This window comes from Leptonychotes weddellii, chromosome 9 (genome assembly GCF_054177405.1).
Source record: "Leptonychotes weddellii isolate Sample4059 chromosome 9, ASM5417740v2, whole genome shotgun sequence".
Classification (NCBI taxonomy): domain Eukaryota; kingdom Metazoa; phylum Chordata; class Mammalia; order Carnivora; family Phocidae; genus Leptonychotes; species Leptonychotes weddellii.
This window is the reverse complement of record NC_138377.1, coordinates 84227507-84247407: the sequence shown is the minus strand read 5'-3', so window position 1 is coordinate 84247407 and position 19901 is coordinate 84227507. Positions and strand designations below refer to the sequence as shown.

Here is a 19901-nt window from a genome sequence, read left to right as displayed (position 1 = left end):
GCATCGGGCTTCCTGCTCGGCAGGGAGCCTGCTTCTGCCTCTGACCCTCCCCCCTCTCATGTGCTCTCTCTCTCTCATTCTCTCTGTCTCAAATAAATAAATAAAATCTTTAAAAAAAAAAAAAAGGAAATGGTTTATAATCCACTCCACAAACAGTTTATAAGGCTCATTTAGATGGTAGTGACTTTGATCTTACTTCCATAGATCCCATGCCAAGATATATTTTCCATGGTTCCTGAAGGGGTCATGGTTGTGGTCCTGGGGTCTTATAGGTCCACACATTGAAGGAATTCAGCCTCACAGCAAGCCTCTGTGGCTAGTATCAAGATACACTCCAATGACCCCATGATTTTCTAAATAAAGAAGTTATCAAGTGCTTCCTGAGTAATTTCCAAGAACGCCTTGGAGCATTCAGCTGACCCTGAATTAGAGAACTGATTGCCAGTAGCAAGTCAAAATTAGATAAGCATTTTTTTTTTTTTGGCAGGTAGTGAGGGGAGAGGAGGCATAGGAAGCTAATGGCAGCTTAGCAACTAGTTCTTAATACATGGGTTTTAGAAAGTTGGTGACCTTTTTGCTGTCAGCTTTCCCAATTAAGAGGTTCTTTGCCTAGGCCAACCTTGGTCTATAGGATATAATGTGTCTGCCCAGTAGGAGGACTGCAGGCAGAGTGCTGGAAACTAGTGGGCCTGGTACTATGGAGAGTCTACAGTAGGGTTGGGACTTCCCCTAGCTTTGCATGAGATTCTTTTCTGGCTGATCTAACTACCCTGTGGCATGACTGCGTCTGACATTCGCTAAGAGATGCCAGGTTTTATTCAATCTTTAAACAAGACAACTCCCTTTATTACTTTTACAAAGAGCAAGGTGACAAGGGTCATCCAATTATTAATTATAAAAGGTCTCCTTTTTGGAGTAATAATGGAACTGATTAAAGAAAATCTTTAATACAGTGTGAATTTATATCTAGGGTGTTCTAAGGTGCTCAGGTTTTCAGATGGGAGAATAAAAGGGCAAAATTTATATCTAAGCATAATTAGAGTAATATTTTTATGGATTCATTCTACCCAAACTTCACAAGTTTCTCCCAAGTAGAGAAACAGGGATTCAAGATCAAAAGCAAAGTGGCCTTTGATCAACTGGGGTTAAATCTAGTGGGAGAAAAGTCCCTTGATTTTTTTTTTTCTTGTAGGGATTTAGCAACACTGAATTTGGGGGGAGGGGTGGGACCAGCTGTTTTTAATACTCCCAGTACTTCTCATGTATGTCTTATCATGAATCCATGATTGCTTCAGGTTTTTTTTTCCTAAAATGCAGTAGACCTGAATCTTTTAAGAAATAATTCTAACTCACCTAAGAGACTGCCAAATCCAAAGCAAGATTAATTTATAAGTAAGGTCCTCATATGGGCAAGGCACTCTCATAAGCTTTATGGAGGAAAATCTAAGTGAAAAAGACCAACTCTAGGCCTTTAAAGAGTTTAAAATCAGGTTGGAAGATTAAATTTTTGTTAATTTAAGCAACTTAAATTCATATGTACCATAGGATTGACACAAATGGGAACAGAAAAGGGAGATAATCCCTTACAAAGAGAAATAGAAATCAAGAAGAAACAGAAATCAAGATATTCAAAGCCATATAGAAAGATCGATACTTTACATTGCAGAAATGAGGAACCATTAAACACATTTAAGTAGAAATGACTGTGCTTTAAGGAGATTAATCTTTAACAGTGTATAGATTGAGCTTAATGTGGAGAAATTAACGAAGGCAGATCAGTTTGCATTCACCTAGGTAAAAGGTATTGAGGATTAAAACTAGATTAATGGCAATATGAATAAAAATAAGTTGAAAAATTATGGGCATGGTGATTTGAATTGCAATCCAATAATGAGTTAGGAACGCAGAGCTGTCTGCATCTGTTAGCTCTTATATTAATAAACTCTAATCTGAATTCATTTTTACCTAAATCTATAGTGAACTCCTTCTATACTGAATCCCTTGAAGGGAAAGGAACTTGTACATAAAAAACAACTAACTGAAAAGTACAAGAAAGACAAAGGCTTCCATTTCTCTCCAAAGAGTAACCTGTCACTGTGACTAAAGCAAACTTACATGGGGGCTGTCATTTTCTTAATACTTGGCACCCTTGGTTCAGAGCATGCAGATATATTTGTATGGCATGAACCATTGACCCAAGGAAGAGATTATAGAAATGGAAACAGCCATTGTCTAGACTTAGGAGAATTTCTGGGCCTTTTCTTGAAAGTAGGGAAGTTAAATGAGGGGATAAGGGAGAATCTCATTTATAGACTAGGTAGGAAGAAATGAAAAAAATTTTTCAGCTACCCAAGAGGAGATTGCTATGAGAAAAGAGGAGTTAAGAGCCTCTGGAGGGTAAGAACAACCTTAGCTGCCATCTTAAATGATTTTAGGCATTGACCAAACATGAAGGTCAAAACCAGGAGTGGGACATAGGGCATGAGGACGGTATATAACCTTTTCAACTTTAGAGAGAAATACAAAAGCAACGTCAGAAGCAAGAGAAGTATATTAAACCACCTATATCCACATATTGTATAACCTAACTCAGGTTTTTAACAGTAACCAAAAATTACTATTTTAATCAAGGTAAATTTAAAAGCAAAGGAATTATTCAGAACTTTGGCTGATAATTGTTTGTTCACATTCATCACATTATTCATTCATGGAAATAATCAAACTACCTTGAAAATTTCAGCAAAATTTTTTATATATGTATATATATACACATATGCATACACAAATAGTTTTTTTTGTTTTTGTTTTTGTTTTTTTGCACTCACAATTGTACCTATTTGAGAGTGAGGTCAAAATGGAAGCTTCTCTTTTTCTATTTGGCAATCTCTTAGTGTCCTGCCCTTCAATAATCTCTTTTTCTCACCTCTCTCAACATCACCCATTTCCTGCCAAAGTTCAATAATCCTAGTAGTGGTTGCAAAGTCACCCCCAGATTCCTGGGATTAGGAAAGCAGCTATAGCCTGGTTCAGAACCACAGCAGGAAATAAACACACAGGCTTGATGAACTTAGTTCCAAGAGAGTTATCCTGAAGAGAACTTGGAAAACTAGAGAAGAAATGGAACAAAGATGATCAGAATCTCCTCTCCCCAACTATCTTCTCCTTATTCTCACCATGGTTTTGTGGACTTCCCTGAATTCTAGTGCAGACAAGGCTAGTACCTTAAAATTAGAAAGACACTATATAAAAGCCTTGTAATGTTCCTCATCATGCAGCCAATGGAACTCTGACTATAAATGTCCAGTGAAGGGTGAACTTAAGTTATATACAATCAAAGAACCAAAGGAATGCCATTCTAATTTTAAAAAGTGATTCATATTTGGAGAAGGTACTTGTGTGACTTCATTCACTATCATTTATTAAAGTAGTTTCATCAAATTGACTTATCAGAGGCTGGGTAGCCACAGGCATGTGTCATTCAAAACCCCTCAGAGTAAATCTTCTGAGAAAAATGTAATTGGATGACAGCCTTCAGCCACCACACTTCCAGAATCCACTGCAGCATTCATCCAAAGGCCATACTCATCAAGCCGATCCAAACCAATGACTGAACATGGTGGAGGTAATAGAGCTGGCCATATATGCACAATGTGGGACCCTTCTAACAGTAAACCTTTTATCTAGGACTTGTTATTGGTCTGGCACTTTCCTGTAGCCTCAGTGGTGTCAGTTTAAGGCTTTTTATGCCCAATTCTCCTTCCTTCCCCCTCTCCACTCACAGATGTCAGACCTATATTATGGTCCAGAGGTTTCTCTCATCTACTTCTGCTGTCTCTCCACTTATCTCAGATGTTTCCCCCCCAAAAGCTCTTGTACTTCTAATATCTTGCTGTGTGCTTCTGGTAGGACCCTTAGCTTACAAATATGAGAAAAGTTACCAAATTCCTGTAAAACAACTGGGAGAAGTACAATGTTAAATACTAATGCTATCACTGAAACATGCATTTTTCCAGCTTTTTCTCTTCCTCTCTTCTGATCTTTTTTCTCTCGCCCAATTCCTTTTCCAGAGCCTGCCTGATTTTTTTAAATTTTGATAGATGGGAAAAAGAAAAGTTTGCCATGTCTTTTCTAGCAACACTTAACAAGAGATGTGCAGAGAGATGAATCAGAGCAGCACTGTTAACTCCATTATCTGGTTTCAGTGTGTATAGATTATTCCTTCATTGACACTTGAGAAGGGGGAGGAAAGGATCGATGTGGTCTGGCTCTAAACTGGTTAGGAATGTTGAAAGTAGAGAGAGAGAGAGGGATAGAGAATCGTCATGAAGCGGTGGTTCCATTCTGAAAGTCTGCTCCAGTCTGCTTTCCAGGACAATAGAAGTTGTAATATTTAGAAGATTTATAGTAATGTTTCATTCTATAAAAATATACTTTAAAATATTTGTAGAAAAAGTAAAATAAGTATATCTGGCTGAAAGAGGTTGTGATTGAAGGCTAAATATAAATGTATCCTTCAGGTTCTTCAAGAGGAAGTAAGCATTCAGATAATGGCAAATTCTCTTGATGACTGAAAATTATCACCCCTTTCCCTTACCATCATAATGCTAAAATCTCTTGGCAAGTCTTTGAAAAAGAAGTTTCTGGAAAAGTGAAATGGAAGGGATCTGTTCAAAATGCAAAGATGGATAATCTGTTTTAGCTAACCATTTACACAGCTTGCACTTAAAACATGGGTATAGATTAACTCTGCTGCTTTGACATCGATAAAACTTCATGTTTAGATATGAGTTAGGAAAGCAAGAGGTTATTAAGTACTGGATGCCACAGGGAGGATTTGCAGGAACTCTGAGACCATAAACTCAGATAAGTCTTCAAGATCATGACATACATGTTTTAATAATCAAATTGGAATTCAACCTAATTATTTTCTAAGAAACTTCCATTTTGTCAAGTTTCATTTCTAGTAAACTTAAAGACACAGTGTGTAGGGGGTAGGGGAGAGAGAGTAATCCTTTAAATTTTCTATGAATAATCCATAGTGGTCTTTTATCACAGCTAGTTTTCTTAATACATTTAAACCACTGTGACATTGTAGTAGGGATGTGAGTAGTTCTTCACATATTTAAGAACATTGAAGAGTTTACAGACATAAATGTAATGAAGATATGACTTGTTATTTGACAAAAATCAAACCTTTATTTGAAAAATATCAAACGAAAGATGGTCTATGTTATTTTCCAGGAGCTCCATATTTAAAATTTGAAATTTTACGTGTTTAACTTAAAGCAAGTAACATGTGAATGTATCTAACAGAAGATTTTCAAAGAGTGAGAGTACTATAAACATAAATGTAAGACTATGTTTTTGCCTAAAAAACCCTAATACACAAATTTAAATGTTGCTTCTCTTTATATTGTACACACGTGTTCAAATGTCAACACTTATAAAACTAACCTATCTTTCTATAGGTCTATACTGTGCATAAGCTATGGTTGACAATTTCACTTTAAAAATCTATTACATTTGCTATAGTATCATTTGCAATACTGGCACCTAGAAATATTCTTGAAAATCCAATAACAGAAGACTAATAAATATTCTATAAATGTCTTGAAATATTTGCATCACTTAGAAATAATGAAGTGGAAAGTTTTCCAAGGCATGTTATTAAACGACAAAGAGAAACAGAAAAAACCCAAAGCTGGAGATGCAGGATAGCCTACTGAATAAGGCCACAGACTCTAGAACCAGACTAGTTGGGTTTGGATGCTGATTTGGTCACTTATTAGCTGTGTGGAGAGAAAGGTTTTTTTTAATAAACTGTTTCATACAACAGCTCCCTAATTTGTAAAATGAAGGTCAAATTAGTACTTACCTCACAGGGCCATTTTAAGGATCAGATCAGTCATTATATAAGAAACAACTGTAACAATACTCGCTACAATATCATTACTAAATCAGTGCTTATCTGTTTCTAGAGTGGCCTAGTGTATGGCAAAGATACACAATAGAAAACTACTTATTCTATAGGAACATAGACCTGTATTCAAGCAACAAAAAAATGATACCAATGTTTAACTGTGGGCATTAAATGAGATTCTTTGCTTTTTGAGTATTTTACATGCAAAATATACTTCATACATTATTTCATGATTAAATTTTAAATACTTTCATCCACCCATTAAATAACAATGAAGTTTACATTCATTGACTTATTGACATAGAAAGACATTCATGCACATTTCATTAATTGCAAATAAGCAGATCAAAAGATAGTATTGTGTTAATTTAACTCATTTATGTAAAATTATGTGATTTGTGCAAAGAATGATAATCTTAATAACTAATCCACTTAGGTGATTTTGACTTTGTTCTTTGTATATAGACACATGTAAGCATAATTATATATATGCACACACAACTATATATTATTAAAAAAAAAACTCTAAAAGCTACTTTATGAAAAAAGAAAGCAACAGTAAGGCTAGTTAATTATACCATCGTGCAGCATCCTGCATTCAAACTGCATATGGTGAGAGCACAGCCAAGTACCACTGATGAATGGAATGAATTAAAAAGATAATGAATGTACTCACCCACCAATCGCCTGGAGTCCAGAGAATTTGGAAGCATCCAAATCACGGCCACTTACTATTCGAGCCTTAAATCAAAAACAAGAAAAAAAAGAAAAGAAAAACAAACAGGTCTTTAGCATACCATAGCTGCATATACATGAATTTGGGACACAAGTCAACTGCACTACACATGTAATACCTAGTATGACAGATGCTAAGCAGGGTCAGCTCCAAGTCAAAGCTACTATGTTTTTGTGAGGGGGGGGGTTTGAAATTAGCTGTCAGCATTTAAATAAAAGCACTGGCACAGTCCAGGAAAATATATCCTATTCCCCAATACGATTTGCCCTTAAAACTTGCTAGGTGTAGTGAACACCATGAATCAGTCAGGGAGATCATGATTAGCCAGACTTCAGAACAGATGCTGAGTTTGACCGCAGCAGACCCCTAGGTTGGCAAGTGTAAGCTAAAGTAAGCGCAGCTGGCAAGGTGTACCCTCTTCTTAAATGCAGCATATTGGGGGCACACTTAAAGGACAACCAAAGAATGGGAAGCTGGGATAACATGCACATTTCACAACTAAAGCAGAGGAACCAAAACAGGTCTAATATGTCACAAACAAACATGTACAAAAGACAAGGTCCCTCAGGAGAGAAGAAAAAGTATGATTTAAAACCTTTTCATCCACAGAACTGCTATCTGAAAGAGAATCAGGAAAAGAAGGAATAAATGTTAGAAGGAGTACTTTACGAAATCACTTAAACATATACATGAACAAAGCGTTACATTTTACGTTACTTAAAATCGTAAGTAAACAGAATTTCAAGGCTGAACCCCAAGGGAAGAGGGATAGTTGGTCCTCATCATTTAAAGAGCTGGAAAATGTGCCAGAATGCTTGAAAAGTATCAAAGGGTGATTATAGGGTTTAATGAAAGACAATGTGTCATATAAAGAAAAGAACACGATTGAAGAATCTGAAGTCCGAAGCCCCAGCTGGGGCTCTGCCACTTACTAAGCACATGGGGCAAACTACCAAACTCTCTGGAGTCTGGAATCTAGACCCAACTCTGCAAAAAGGACATAGATATTTTGTTTATTGGCCTCCAAACATTTTTCAGAGACTCAATTGAGATGAATATATGTCCAAGTAAACCCCAGGTGACTACATAAATTAAGCATGTTTATTAAGCATGGATTATTTATGGCTTGTCATAGAAACTCAAGAGCTAAAAGATTAATCAAATATACTCCACTTTGCAAATAAAAAAAAAAAAAACTGATACCTGAAAGCACTTCAATGACTTAAGATCACAAAGCTAATGAATGGCAGAAGTAGGACACAAATCTAGGGCCCCTGAACCCCATCTGCTGCCCTTTAGATCCCATGTTCCAGGTAAGTTGAACAAAACAGAGAGGGGTCCACAGTTCTCCAGCCCAATTTTTTTTTTTTAAGATTTTATTTATTTATTTGAGAGAGAGAGAGAGAGAGAGCACATGAGAGGGGGGGAGGGTCAGAGGGAGAAGCAGACTCCCCGCTGAGCAGGGAGCCCGATGTGGGACTCGATCCCGGGACTCCAGGAACATGACCTGAGCTGAAGGCAGTCGCTTAACCAACTGAGCCACCCAGGCACCCGCTCTCTCCAGCCCAATTTAAGATACACCACAGAGTAAGCATTTCTCAGTTGCAACTGCTCTTGGACCCAAGATGAACAATGGTGAATGATGGACAAATTTTTGTTTTTAAACTCAAGTCTGAATCTGCCATCGTCCTCATGGCATGGTCCATTTCTACCTTACATAGTAGTACTGCTCTTAAACTTATTAGTTCAGTTTTGCTTATTAGTAGAAAGCTGGAGGAACTTCTCTCTGAATAGAAGTTGGCAGAAAGCTAGAGCTAAAATGACCCTGGGGTTCAGAGAGTCAAAACCTTTCATTTTTATGGATGAGCCCCGGCAATATAAAGATTTATGTAGGTCATGTAGCTCAATGACAACTTGTATTGATAAAAATATGAAATGTATTTGTTTTCTTGACTCATTAAGTATGGCTTTATTAATTACTTGGCAATATTTTTGACTCTATTTTAGATATTTCACAGTATCTCAGAGTTAAGTCTTTGAATATAAAACTAGAAAAAAGCACAAATAATAAAAAAAGATCTTATTTGGGGCGCCTGGGTGGCTCAGTCGTTGAGCGTCTGCCTTCGGCTCAGGTCGCGATCTCAGGGTCCTGGGATCGAGCCCCGCATCGGGCTCCCCGCTCGGCCGGAAGCCTGCTTCTCCCTCTCCCTCTGCCCCTGCTTGTGTTCCCTCTCTCGCTGTGTCTCTGTCTGTCAAATAAATAAAATAATAATAATAATAATAATGTCAAAAAAAAAAAAAGATCTTATTTATGGCCATAAAAAATTTTAAGATACTTCATACAATATAGAAAATTAAGCATTAAATAAGAATAATATATCCATGAAAACTGTCACAAGCATAATTTAAAATCATAGAATAACTAATTTAATACGAGCTATCAACTGATCAGACAATATGCATCTGCATTTCAATAGGTACCAAAAAGCTATTCGATAAAATTTCAAAACAAAACCCTCTAAATAATTTTTTAAACATTTAAAATCAAGTGAAATGAATCTTGAGCTTATTATGTTAAAAAACATGTCACTTCCAGAGACCTAAATCTAAGTGTGAGGTATTAGGGCATTCCCATTATTCCAAGCAAAACAAAAATGTCCACAATCATCATGTTAACGTATTTCTTGAAATTCTGATCAATACATTAAAGCAGGCCAATTAAAGCAAAAATAAACAACATAAATGTTAGAAGGCAGAAGACAAAGTTGTATTTTCATTTTAAACCCAAAAGACAAGTCACCTGGAAAACTGTGAGGGTTAATAAAATAAGTAGCAAAGTGAACATAAAATAATAAGAAGAGTTATTTCCTACAACCTTGCAATAACTGGAAAAACAATGACATGAAATCTGATTTCAAATATCCATTACTTTGACATTGTCTCCTATTAATAACTGGATTCTAATATCAACCATTCCAGTGAGTAAATGTAATCCTAACAAAGTCAATTATTTTTCAACTGCTAAATCTAATACACTTCAACTTTTTCATTATTGAATGTTTCATTCATTCCTCCACTGAAACATATTTTTATCAATTACCAACAAGTCTTTTGTTCACTCCTACTCCTTTCTTGTCCACCTGCTATCCTGTCCTCCTTGAAACCTTTCTAAATACAGTTAAAATCATACCACTTTCCTGTTTAAAACCCACCAATGCTACCCCGTGCCCACATGAGAGAAAACAGATCTATATCTACTGCAGGCTCATGAGCCCTCATTCACATCCTACACTTTGGTCAAATTAAGTTCTTGCCATTTCATCTTCATGGCATGCTCTTTGAAATCAGTGTGCTTTTACATTTTCAGTTTCCTTTTCTTAAAACAAGTGCTACCCTTCTTCATCTAGCTGTCTGTCAGCCTCTAAAACTCAGTGAAAGCATAACCCTCTCTCCTGGAAACTTGTAACAGCTCAGAGTCATGGCTTGTGTGCATGAGCACTGCACACTGCATTCCTCCTGGCTAATCTTCATCTTTTGTCAGTTTCTTCATCTGCTGTCCTCCTAGATAAAAGTGCGTTTAACCTCCTCTTTCTAATTTCTATTACATTTCTGAAATATAGTAGATGACCAGTAAATGTTTATTCAACATTGAGTGAACAACCTTAAATAAGCTACAACACTTTATGGAACTATCTAAAAATCCAAATAAAATTTATTTCATCTTCCTGTGTAGGGAAGATAAATTATTTTATAACACATTTATAGATTTAGTAGTTAAAATCCTAATCGCAAGTTGTTGTAGGGTTAAGAATATTTCAAGTATAACTGGATTAATAAGTCAAAACATTGATGACCTTTTCAAAGAAGAATTATGAGGAAAGTCTGTAAGGATTTTAAAAATCTATAGTAACCAAATATTACTGTCCCAGCAAAATAGATTGAAAGATAAGTTCAACAAAATTAGCCAAGTAACAAAACCTTGTACTTAAGAATTCAACAAATAAGGAAGGATGGATTGTTATTAAAGACAAAGAGACACACTGGTCAATAAATGATGCTTAGAACATAGGTCAAGTATCTGTAATACTTATTTATATCCTCATCTCGCACATAGCCCATGAAGTTGCAGATGTATTAATTAAATATAAAGTTAGAGAAAATGAGTAAAAATAGAAAGGAGGAATATTTATTAACTCTATGGAGTAAGATACATTTACAGTTTAGAGGTAAAGTTCATTAAGTCTGTTATGCCCACTTAGTACTTTTGTACATAAGAACAAAGAAAATGAAACATATTTGCTAAAAACATGTATGTTGGCATGTTCAGTATATAAAGAACTCTTATAGGTCTCTAAAAAAATGACCCTAATAGCCCCCAAAATTGGTTAAGAATGTGACCAGATAATTCACAAATTAGAATGCAACAATGGTAAATAAGCATGAAAAATGATATAATTTATTAAAACTGCCTCTTCAGATTATAAAATTAGCAAAAATCCTATTTTAATGATACTAAAAATAATACTGGAGGCTGTTAAAGAGATCATTAATCAGACACTCCGATGCATGGTTGATGGCAGTGAAAACAGTAATAAAATTTTTAGAAAATTTTTAGTGATATCTAGCAGCAGACTGTTTTGTTGAGAAAAATTTTTTTGAAGTTGATGCTAAGGAAATTATTTTTGTTACAGATTGAATTATGTCTCCCAAAATTCACATGCTGAGGTCCTCACAGCACCTCAGAATATAGGCTTCTTTGGGAATAGAGTTGTTGCAGATATAGTTAAGATAAGGTCATACTTGAATACGTTGGTTCCCAATCCAATACGACTGGTGTCTTTATAAAAAGGAGATATTTGGAAACAGATGCATACACAAGAAAAACACCATCTGAAGATTGCAGCTCTGCTGCCACAGGCCAAGGATATCTACCAGATGCTAGAAGAGAGGCTTGGACAGATCTTTCCCTAACATTTTCAGAGGGAGCATTGCCCTTTTAGCATACCTTCATCTCAGACATCTAGCCTCCAGAATTGTGAGACAACAGATTTCTGTTGTCCTAAGTCACTCAGTTTATGGTGCTTTGTTTATCAGCCATGGCAAATTAACATAATTTTAAGTCCTGAAAAAAAAAAATTGTGTAAAGATCTGCACTTTCATTATTCACAAAAAGAAACCTGGAAAAACATGCATAATCAAGTATAGAAATATGGGTTGAAAATTATGTTGTAGGGATGCCTGGGTGGCTCAGCCAGTTAAGCATCTGCCTTCGGCTCAGGTCATGATCCCAGGATGCTGGGATCCAGTCCTACACTGGGTTCCTTGCTTAGTGGGGAGCTGGCTTCTCCCTCTGCCTGCCGCTACCCCTGCTTGTGCTCTTCCTCTGACAAATAAAATCTTAAAAAAAAAAAAAAAAAGAAAGAAAATTACATTCTATGACCTTGATTCAATAATCTGTGACCATTAAAATAAACATATTTAATATACTATATAAAGAAATGTTTATGTGTATATACATATTTACATATATAACATAGGTTTAATATACATTATACATGTACCTACTACATATACATAATCAGTACACACACACACTCACAATGGCTTTGTTCCCTGACAAATTGCCTTTTGTTCTACATGTAGTTCTTCTGCTTAGTCAAATTCTGATTAAACCTCCGTAATTACCAAAAAACAAACAAACAAAAAAAAAACCTCTGTAATTACAAGTTGGATGCTCCTTAGAAGACTATTCCCAATGCTCCTTGTCTCAAAAGTCCTATCACTGCACAAGGTCATCTTGCAGTTCAGTGACAATGCTGTTAATATAAGATCACAATGCATCCATCTACTTTATAGTGAAACCTCCTTTATAATTGGATTAAAGTGAAGTTCCAGGGACTGTACATTTTTTTTAATGTCTCAAAATTCCATAAACTAGTTATTTTTTAAAGCTTACAAAATATTTACTAGGTGAATATCACTGTCTATTGAATCACGATGCATAGGAACTTTAAACTATTAAGCTTATAAGAATATTTGTAATATAAGTGTGTCTCCTGAGTATTAAACTTAATGTTTCTCGTGTGACCATCCTCAAGAAGGAACTTTGAATGTGATTTAAGGCAACATGTGACCTCCTGAGCACTCAATTTTCCTTCATATGTAAGTGAAATAAGAGGGTTTGGCCAGCATATATCTAAAGCCTCTAGCTCTAAATTCTATGATTTTGTTTCTCTAGATATAATTTTCAGTGTAACAAATATTTACTCACCAGCAACCACTCAAAATATTAATACTTACTACCTAAATTTGAGATATAATTATTTCACAATTTAAAAGTAAAAATAGCAGCAATGTCCACAATAGCCAAACTGCGGAAAGAGCCAAGATGTCCATGGACAGATGAATGGATAAAGAAGATGTGGTATATATATACAATGGAATATTATGCAGCCATCAAAAGGAATGAGATCTTGCCATTTGCAACGACGTGGATGGAACTGGAGAGTGTTATGCTGAGCGAAATAACTCAATCAGACAGAGAAAGATATGTATCATATGACCTCACTGATATGAGGAGGGGGAGGGATGGGGTGACTGGGTGATAGACACTGGGGAGGGTATGTGCTATGGTGAGCACTGTGAATTGTGCAAGACTGTTGAATCACAGATCTCTACCCCTGAAACAAATAATACATGTTAAAAAAAAAAAAAAAAGAAGAAGAAGAAGATAGCAGGAGGGGAAGAATGAAGGGGGGGAAATTGGTGGGGGAGATGAACCATGAGAGACGATGGACTCTGAAAAACAAACTGAGGGTTCTAGAGGGAATGGAGGTGGGAGGCTGGGTTAGGCTGGTGATGGGTATTAAACAGGGCACATTCTGCATGGAGCACTGGGTGTTATGCGCAAACAAGGAATCATGGAACACTACATCAAAAACTAATGATGTAATGTATGGTGATTAACATAACAAAAAATAAAAAAAGCTAATGATGTAATGGATGGTGATTAACATAATAGTAATTAAAAAGAGTAAAAGTAAAAATTGTTGTGTTGTTGTGTTTCCTTTCTTGGTATTTTATCCTTGCTATAACTCTTTTTGAAGAAAATTTAGATGGAAGAGATCTGAAAGTTTATAAAGATTTTGAGTTCTGGAGGCCTATCTAGCTTAAGAATTCCTTAAACTTTTTTGCTCTAATGTCCTTCTTTGCTCTCTAGTCCTTCAAGGATAAAACAAAACTCCCACTAGTGATATTGTTCACTATCCACTTTGGAAATAGGTTTGCTTAATTTTCCAGCATATCAAAATACATATGATTTTTAAGACATGTATACTATGCCTGAAAATCATGAGATGGTAGCTGAAAATAATTCAGAGAAAAGCCTATATTGTAATCAAAGGATTGTTGAATTTCCATTAACCTTTACAGAGTACCTACTATGTGTTGGATATTTTGCATAGCACCTTACCTGCTCTTTTATTGAATCCTATCAATTGTCTTGTGAGGCTATCAATATTCATTAGATCTTGCCAAGGCAGAGGAAATCCTTTGGCCTGGCTCACATTTCCATTGTAATTCAGGATATAATGGGGTGGGTGCTGAGTGAGAGATTAATGCTCATATCTCATATACTTTTTTGTTCAGTTATGGACTGGGAGGTTAACTTAAAAAATTGAGAGAAAAAACAATACACTATGGTAAGGATAGATGAAAGATATGAACAAGTTGATATGGGAGCATAGAGAAAAGATCTCCTAACTCTGCAGTCAGAGAGGACACTGGGTTTGTAAACAATTCATGGGGGCAATGATTTATGAATGGGCATTTGTCAGTTCAATGAAGCCATTCTTAGAGGAAAAAAATTGCAAAGGCACTGAAGCTTGAAAGAGTAGAGAGTATTAGGAACTGAAACATGGGAGTGTGATAGTAAAGAATTATAAGAAATAATAATATGTAGATGAATAGGGTTTCTTGCATAAAAATCTTGATAGATTTCATTAAGGAATTTAAATTACACTCTAATTATAATGTATAACCACAGACTGTTTTCAAGCAAGACCATGACATGTAACATGATCAGACTTTTATTTTGTTTTTAAAAATCTGGGTCAGTCCTCTGGACAATAAGGCAGAATAAGATGATATAGAAAGATTCTGCTCTCTGGCCCACTTATATCACAATTCTACACACATGCACAATTGCTAGGTAACAATTTTCTTTTTTTCTTTTTTTTTTTAATAAGCTCTAGGCCCAACATGGGCCTTGAACTCATGAACCTGAGATCGAGAGTCCCATGCTCCACCAACTGAACCAGCCAGGCACCACAACTAGGTAACAATTTTTAATATGTTGTATACCTGAAAATAATCTAACATTTTGTGTCAGCTATACTCAAATTATTTACAAAACTTTAAAACATATCCAAGCTTAGGGGTGCCTGGGTGGCTCAGTCAGTTAAGTGACCGACTCTGGATTTCACTCAGGTCATAATCCCAGCTTTATTTTGCTGAGATCAAGCCCTGAGACAGGATGGACTCTGTACTCAGCAGGGAGTCTGCTTAAGAGTCTCTCTCTCCCTCTGCCCCCAAGTCCCCCACCCCCGTGCTCACTCATGCACTCTAGCATGCTCTAAAATAAATAAATCTTTAAAAAGAAAAAGTATCTAAGCTTAAAAGGAAAACAAACATAATCTCCCCAATCACTACAAATGAAGTAGCAATTCAAAATTAATAGTGAAATAAAAACCAAAATTGCTCTCAGGGGCATTGGAACAATTTTTTACTCAGCAAGCATTGATCAAGTGACCCCTAAGCGCTAAGCACTGTGCTAGGGGCTAGAGATACAACAATTGAAAATAAAGATAAATGTCACTATTCCTCATAGAACTTCAGTGGTAAGCCCACACCACAGAGTCTGTGCAACAGCTAAAACTTTTTCTACCAGGATAAAACAGTGATTTGATCCAATGTCAACACATACAATATAAATGCATGAGATAAAAACTATGAGCGTGGAGAAACAATAAGGAAACTTTCCATCTACCTGGAAACATAAATGGAAAAAATTTACCCAGGATAAAGGAAACCTCAAGTCTATCTAAGTATAGGTTCAGAATCCACATCAAATTGAAAACTGAAATACATTTATTCTTTTCACATTAAATACTATTAGAAATTGATGATGCGCCTGGCCACAAAAGAAACCTCAGCACGTTCCATAAAAGTGAAATTAAACAATTAAACAAGAAATTAACAGTGGGTTGGCAATTTAAAACTACCACCACCAAACAAAAAACTATGTTTGGAAACTTATAAACATTCCCTAATATGATTTGGGGGGAAAAACAGAAACAGTGTAAATTATGAAATATTAATAACTAAATATTAAACATACATCAACACACATGTACATACATGTACTTCTGGGATAAATCAGTTGTAATAGGAGGCTGACAGCCTTAAAAGTATATTTTAAATATAACTTAATTAAAATAGACAAGGTAAATATTCAACTCAAGAATCACAGAATAAATTAATAGTAAAAATCAGGATAGTAAAGATGCAAAATAATTATGTAAAATTTTCTGAAAAAATATGTGTGCAGTGTGAGGTGATATCTCACTGTGGGTTTGATTTGCATTTTTCTGATAATGAGTGATGGTGAGCAGCTCTTCATGTGTCTGTTGGCCATCTGTAGGTCTTCTTTGGAGAAGTGTCTATTCAGGTCCTCTGCCCATTTTTTAAACAGATTGTCTGGGACTTTTTTGGTGTTGAGCTGTAGCAGTTATTTATATAGTTTGGATATTAACCCCTTATTTGGTCTATCATTTGCAAATATCTTCTCCCATTAAGTAGGTTGCCTTTTTGTTTTATTGATGGTTTCCTTTGCTGGGCAAAAGCTTTTTATTTTGATGTAGTTCCAATAGTTTACTTTTGCTTTTGTTTGCCTTGTCTTAAGACATCTCTAGAAAAATGCTGCTATGGCTGATGTCAAAGAATTACTGTCTGTGTTCCCTTCTAGGGGTTTTATGGTTTCAAGTCTCACATTTAGGCCTTTAATCCATTTTGAGTGCATTTTTGTGTATGGTGTAAGAAAGTGGTCCAGTTTCATTAATTTGCATGTAGCTGTCCGGTTTTCCCAACACCATTTGTTGAAGAGATTGTCTTTTCCCCATTGTGTATTCTTGCTTCCTTTGCCATAGATTGACCATATAAGCATGGGTTGACTTCTGGGCTCTCTTTTCTGTTCCACTGACCTATGCTAGAATGTTTTTTTTTATTATTATGCTAGAATCAAAGAGACAAGAAATGACAAGTGTCGGTGAAGATGTGAAGAAAAAGGAACCCTTCCATACTGTTGGTGGGAATGTAAATTGGTACAGCCACTGGGGCAAACAGCAGAGAAGTTCCTCAAAAAATTAAAAGTAGAAGTACCATGTGATTCAGTAATTCTACCTCTGGGTATTTACCCCAAAAAATGAAAATACCAATTTAAAAGATACATGTACACCCTTATGTTTTTATTGCAGCATTACTTACAATAGCCAAGGTATGGAAGCAACTGTAGTGTCCATTGCTACATGAATGGACAAAGAGAATGTTTATACACACACACACACATATGTATAAAATGGAATATTAGCCATAAAAAGGATGAGGTCTTGCCATTTGTGACAACACAGATGGATCTAGAGGGTATAATGTTAAGTGAAATAACTCAGATTGAGAAAGACAAATACCATACGATTTCACTCATATGTAGAATCTATAAAACAGAACAAATGAACAAAAGCAGAATCAAACCTATAAATACAGAGAACAAACTGATGGTGGCCAGAGGGAAGGAGGGTGAGGGGATGGGCAAAACGGCTGAAGGGTAGGAGATACAGGCTTCCAGTTATGGAATGAATAAGTTACGGGAATAAAAAGGCATGGCACTGGGAATATATTCTATGATATTGTAATAGTGTTGTATGGTGACAGATGGTAGCTATTTTTGTGGTGAGCATAGCATAACAGAGTTGTTGAATCACTATGTTGTATACTGAAACTGATGTAAAATTGTGAACCATACTCAAAAAGTTATGAAAGAAAAACTGCTTCTTTAAAGCATAAATAAAAGTACAATTCTTTATCAAGACTGGTTACAAAGAAGCAATGTACACATGAACAATACCATTATGTAAAAAGGATGTAACCGAAGATGCAGTGGAAATTTCTAAAAAAATTAAAAGTATGCTATAAACATCTTTATGTCAATTAATGCTAAGACTTGAAAGTAATTTTCTAAAAACATTAACAAAAATATACTTTCTAAAAGAAATTACTAACATTTATAGAAAAATATGAGAAACTAAAACCATTACTAAGGAACCTTTATTCAGTAGGAAAATCTCCCCAAGAAAGAACACTAGAAGGTTTTTTAAAGTTTTATGAAGTCCATATTAAGTAAATACCAATGTAATACAAATTTGACTATAGAAGTAAAGTGAACACATAGAATGGAAACCGAAAGAAATGTACATTTTCTAAGGCTAGCATAAGCTTGCTATTAAAATCAGAAAAGGACCATGCAAACTAAGATTATATACCAATACCATATGGGAGAACTCATAAGCAAAATCCTAAATAAATTTTTTGTATTTGATCCAGCATGGGTGTATACATTTATCCAAGTTGGATTTATCCCCAAAATAAAATAGTGCTTTAACAATATAAAAATCAGACTTCTGCTTCCAGAAAAAAAAAAAAATAGATTTACTTTCCCTATAACTCCCACTAAATACAACTAAGAATTTTGGACATAATATATAAAATAAGCACATATAAAGCTCTGAAAGTTGGAGAGATGGCATAGTGACTAGTGACTTTAGATTCAAAGTATAATACAGTGATGAGTTTTCTGGGTTTTCTGTTTGCCTCAAATATCCCAAACTGAACATTGTAACCCAGAGATATAAATGGTGCAGACAAGAAAGGCTCCAAGGAAAACCTACTCTCCTTAACAGAGGAACCAAGAAAGGGACAGGCCACTCAGACAAAAACCTTTAGATGATAATTAACCCACTCTAGCCAAACACCACACACAAAATCCTGTGGCCCCCATTTCCACTCCTGTCAGTGAAGGTCAAAAAGCAATGCCTAGACTTCTACCCTTGCTGGACTGTAATAAGGTACTCCAATCCCCCCCTACTGGCTGGAGTGCTGTCAGAGAAGGCCAAGTAGGGAGTTGGAAATCACAGAGACAGCCTGAACTTCTCCCCTGTGAAAGTAGTAATGAGACACCCTTTCCCTCCTCAATGGAGTTTTATTAAAAGAGATCTAGTGCAAAGTCAGGACTTTCATCACTGCTCAGCCATAACAAAATCACCCCTCAATGTCAGTGGTGGCTACACAGGAAGCAGCAATTAGGCACCTATTCCCCTCTAAGCTAGGGCAGTATAAGCAGAGACCCAGGAGGAAGCCTCAACTCCAAGTCATGCCCACTGCAGTAACAAAAAGTTTCTCCACCTGGGTATCTATGGAAACTGAGGGCGAAAAAACCCTAAATTTCCATCTCCATCTAGAAGAAATGAGTCAGAATTCTCATTCAAGTACCAGAGCACTGTCAGGCAAGATAAATACAAGATTTAAGTAAGACCTGAAGTCTTAAAATACCCAAAATGTCCATATTAAAATCACTTGTCATACCAGGGACCTCAAACTGAATGAGGAAAGACAACAGATGCCAATGTGATAATCCAGGTGTTGGAAGTATCTGAACAAGGATTTTAAAGCAGTCAATAAAAAAAGTTTCAACAAACAATTTAAAATATGTCTGGAACCAATGAAGAGAAAGTTTTATGGAAGGAGTACACAGTCTCAAAGAAATTGAAGATATGAAAAACAAATGGAAATTTTAGAAATAAAAAAATACAGCCACTGAAATATTACTAAGCGGATGGACTCAACAGCCACTTGAAAGAAAAAAAATCAGTGAATTTGAATATAAAACAGTAGAAATTACACAGTCTGAACTACAGAGCCTGAAAGTAAGTGTTAGGGACATGTGGGATTATGATAAAAAATTTAAAAATATAATATTCATCTCATTGGAGTCCCAGAAAGACAGAAGAAAAGGGAACAGAATTCTGAGTCTTCTCAAACTGCTCTAACAAAATATCACAGATTGAGTAGCTTTAGCAATAGACATTTACTTCTCACAGTCCTGGAGAATGATAAGTCCAAGATCAAAGTGCTATC

The 19901-nt window shown here is 35.7% G+C and overlaps 1 protein-coding gene across 1 annotated transcript in view; it reads right to left on the bottom strand.

Moving 5' to 3' along the window:
• Positions 1 to 19901, bottom strand: part of UNC13C (unc-13 homolog C) — a 479061-nt gene that overhangs the window by 363207 nt on the left and 95953 nt on the right. Inside the window, exons 2-3 of the mRNA XM_081831864.1 lie at positions 7252 to 7274; positions 6597 to 6661 (exon numbers count right to left, since the gene is read on the bottom strand). Of these exons, the coding sequence (XP_081687990.1) occupies positions 6597 to 6661; positions 7252 to 7274 (88 nt within the window). The remainder of the gene's footprint in view (positions 1 to 6596; positions 6662 to 7251; positions 7275 to 19901) is intronic.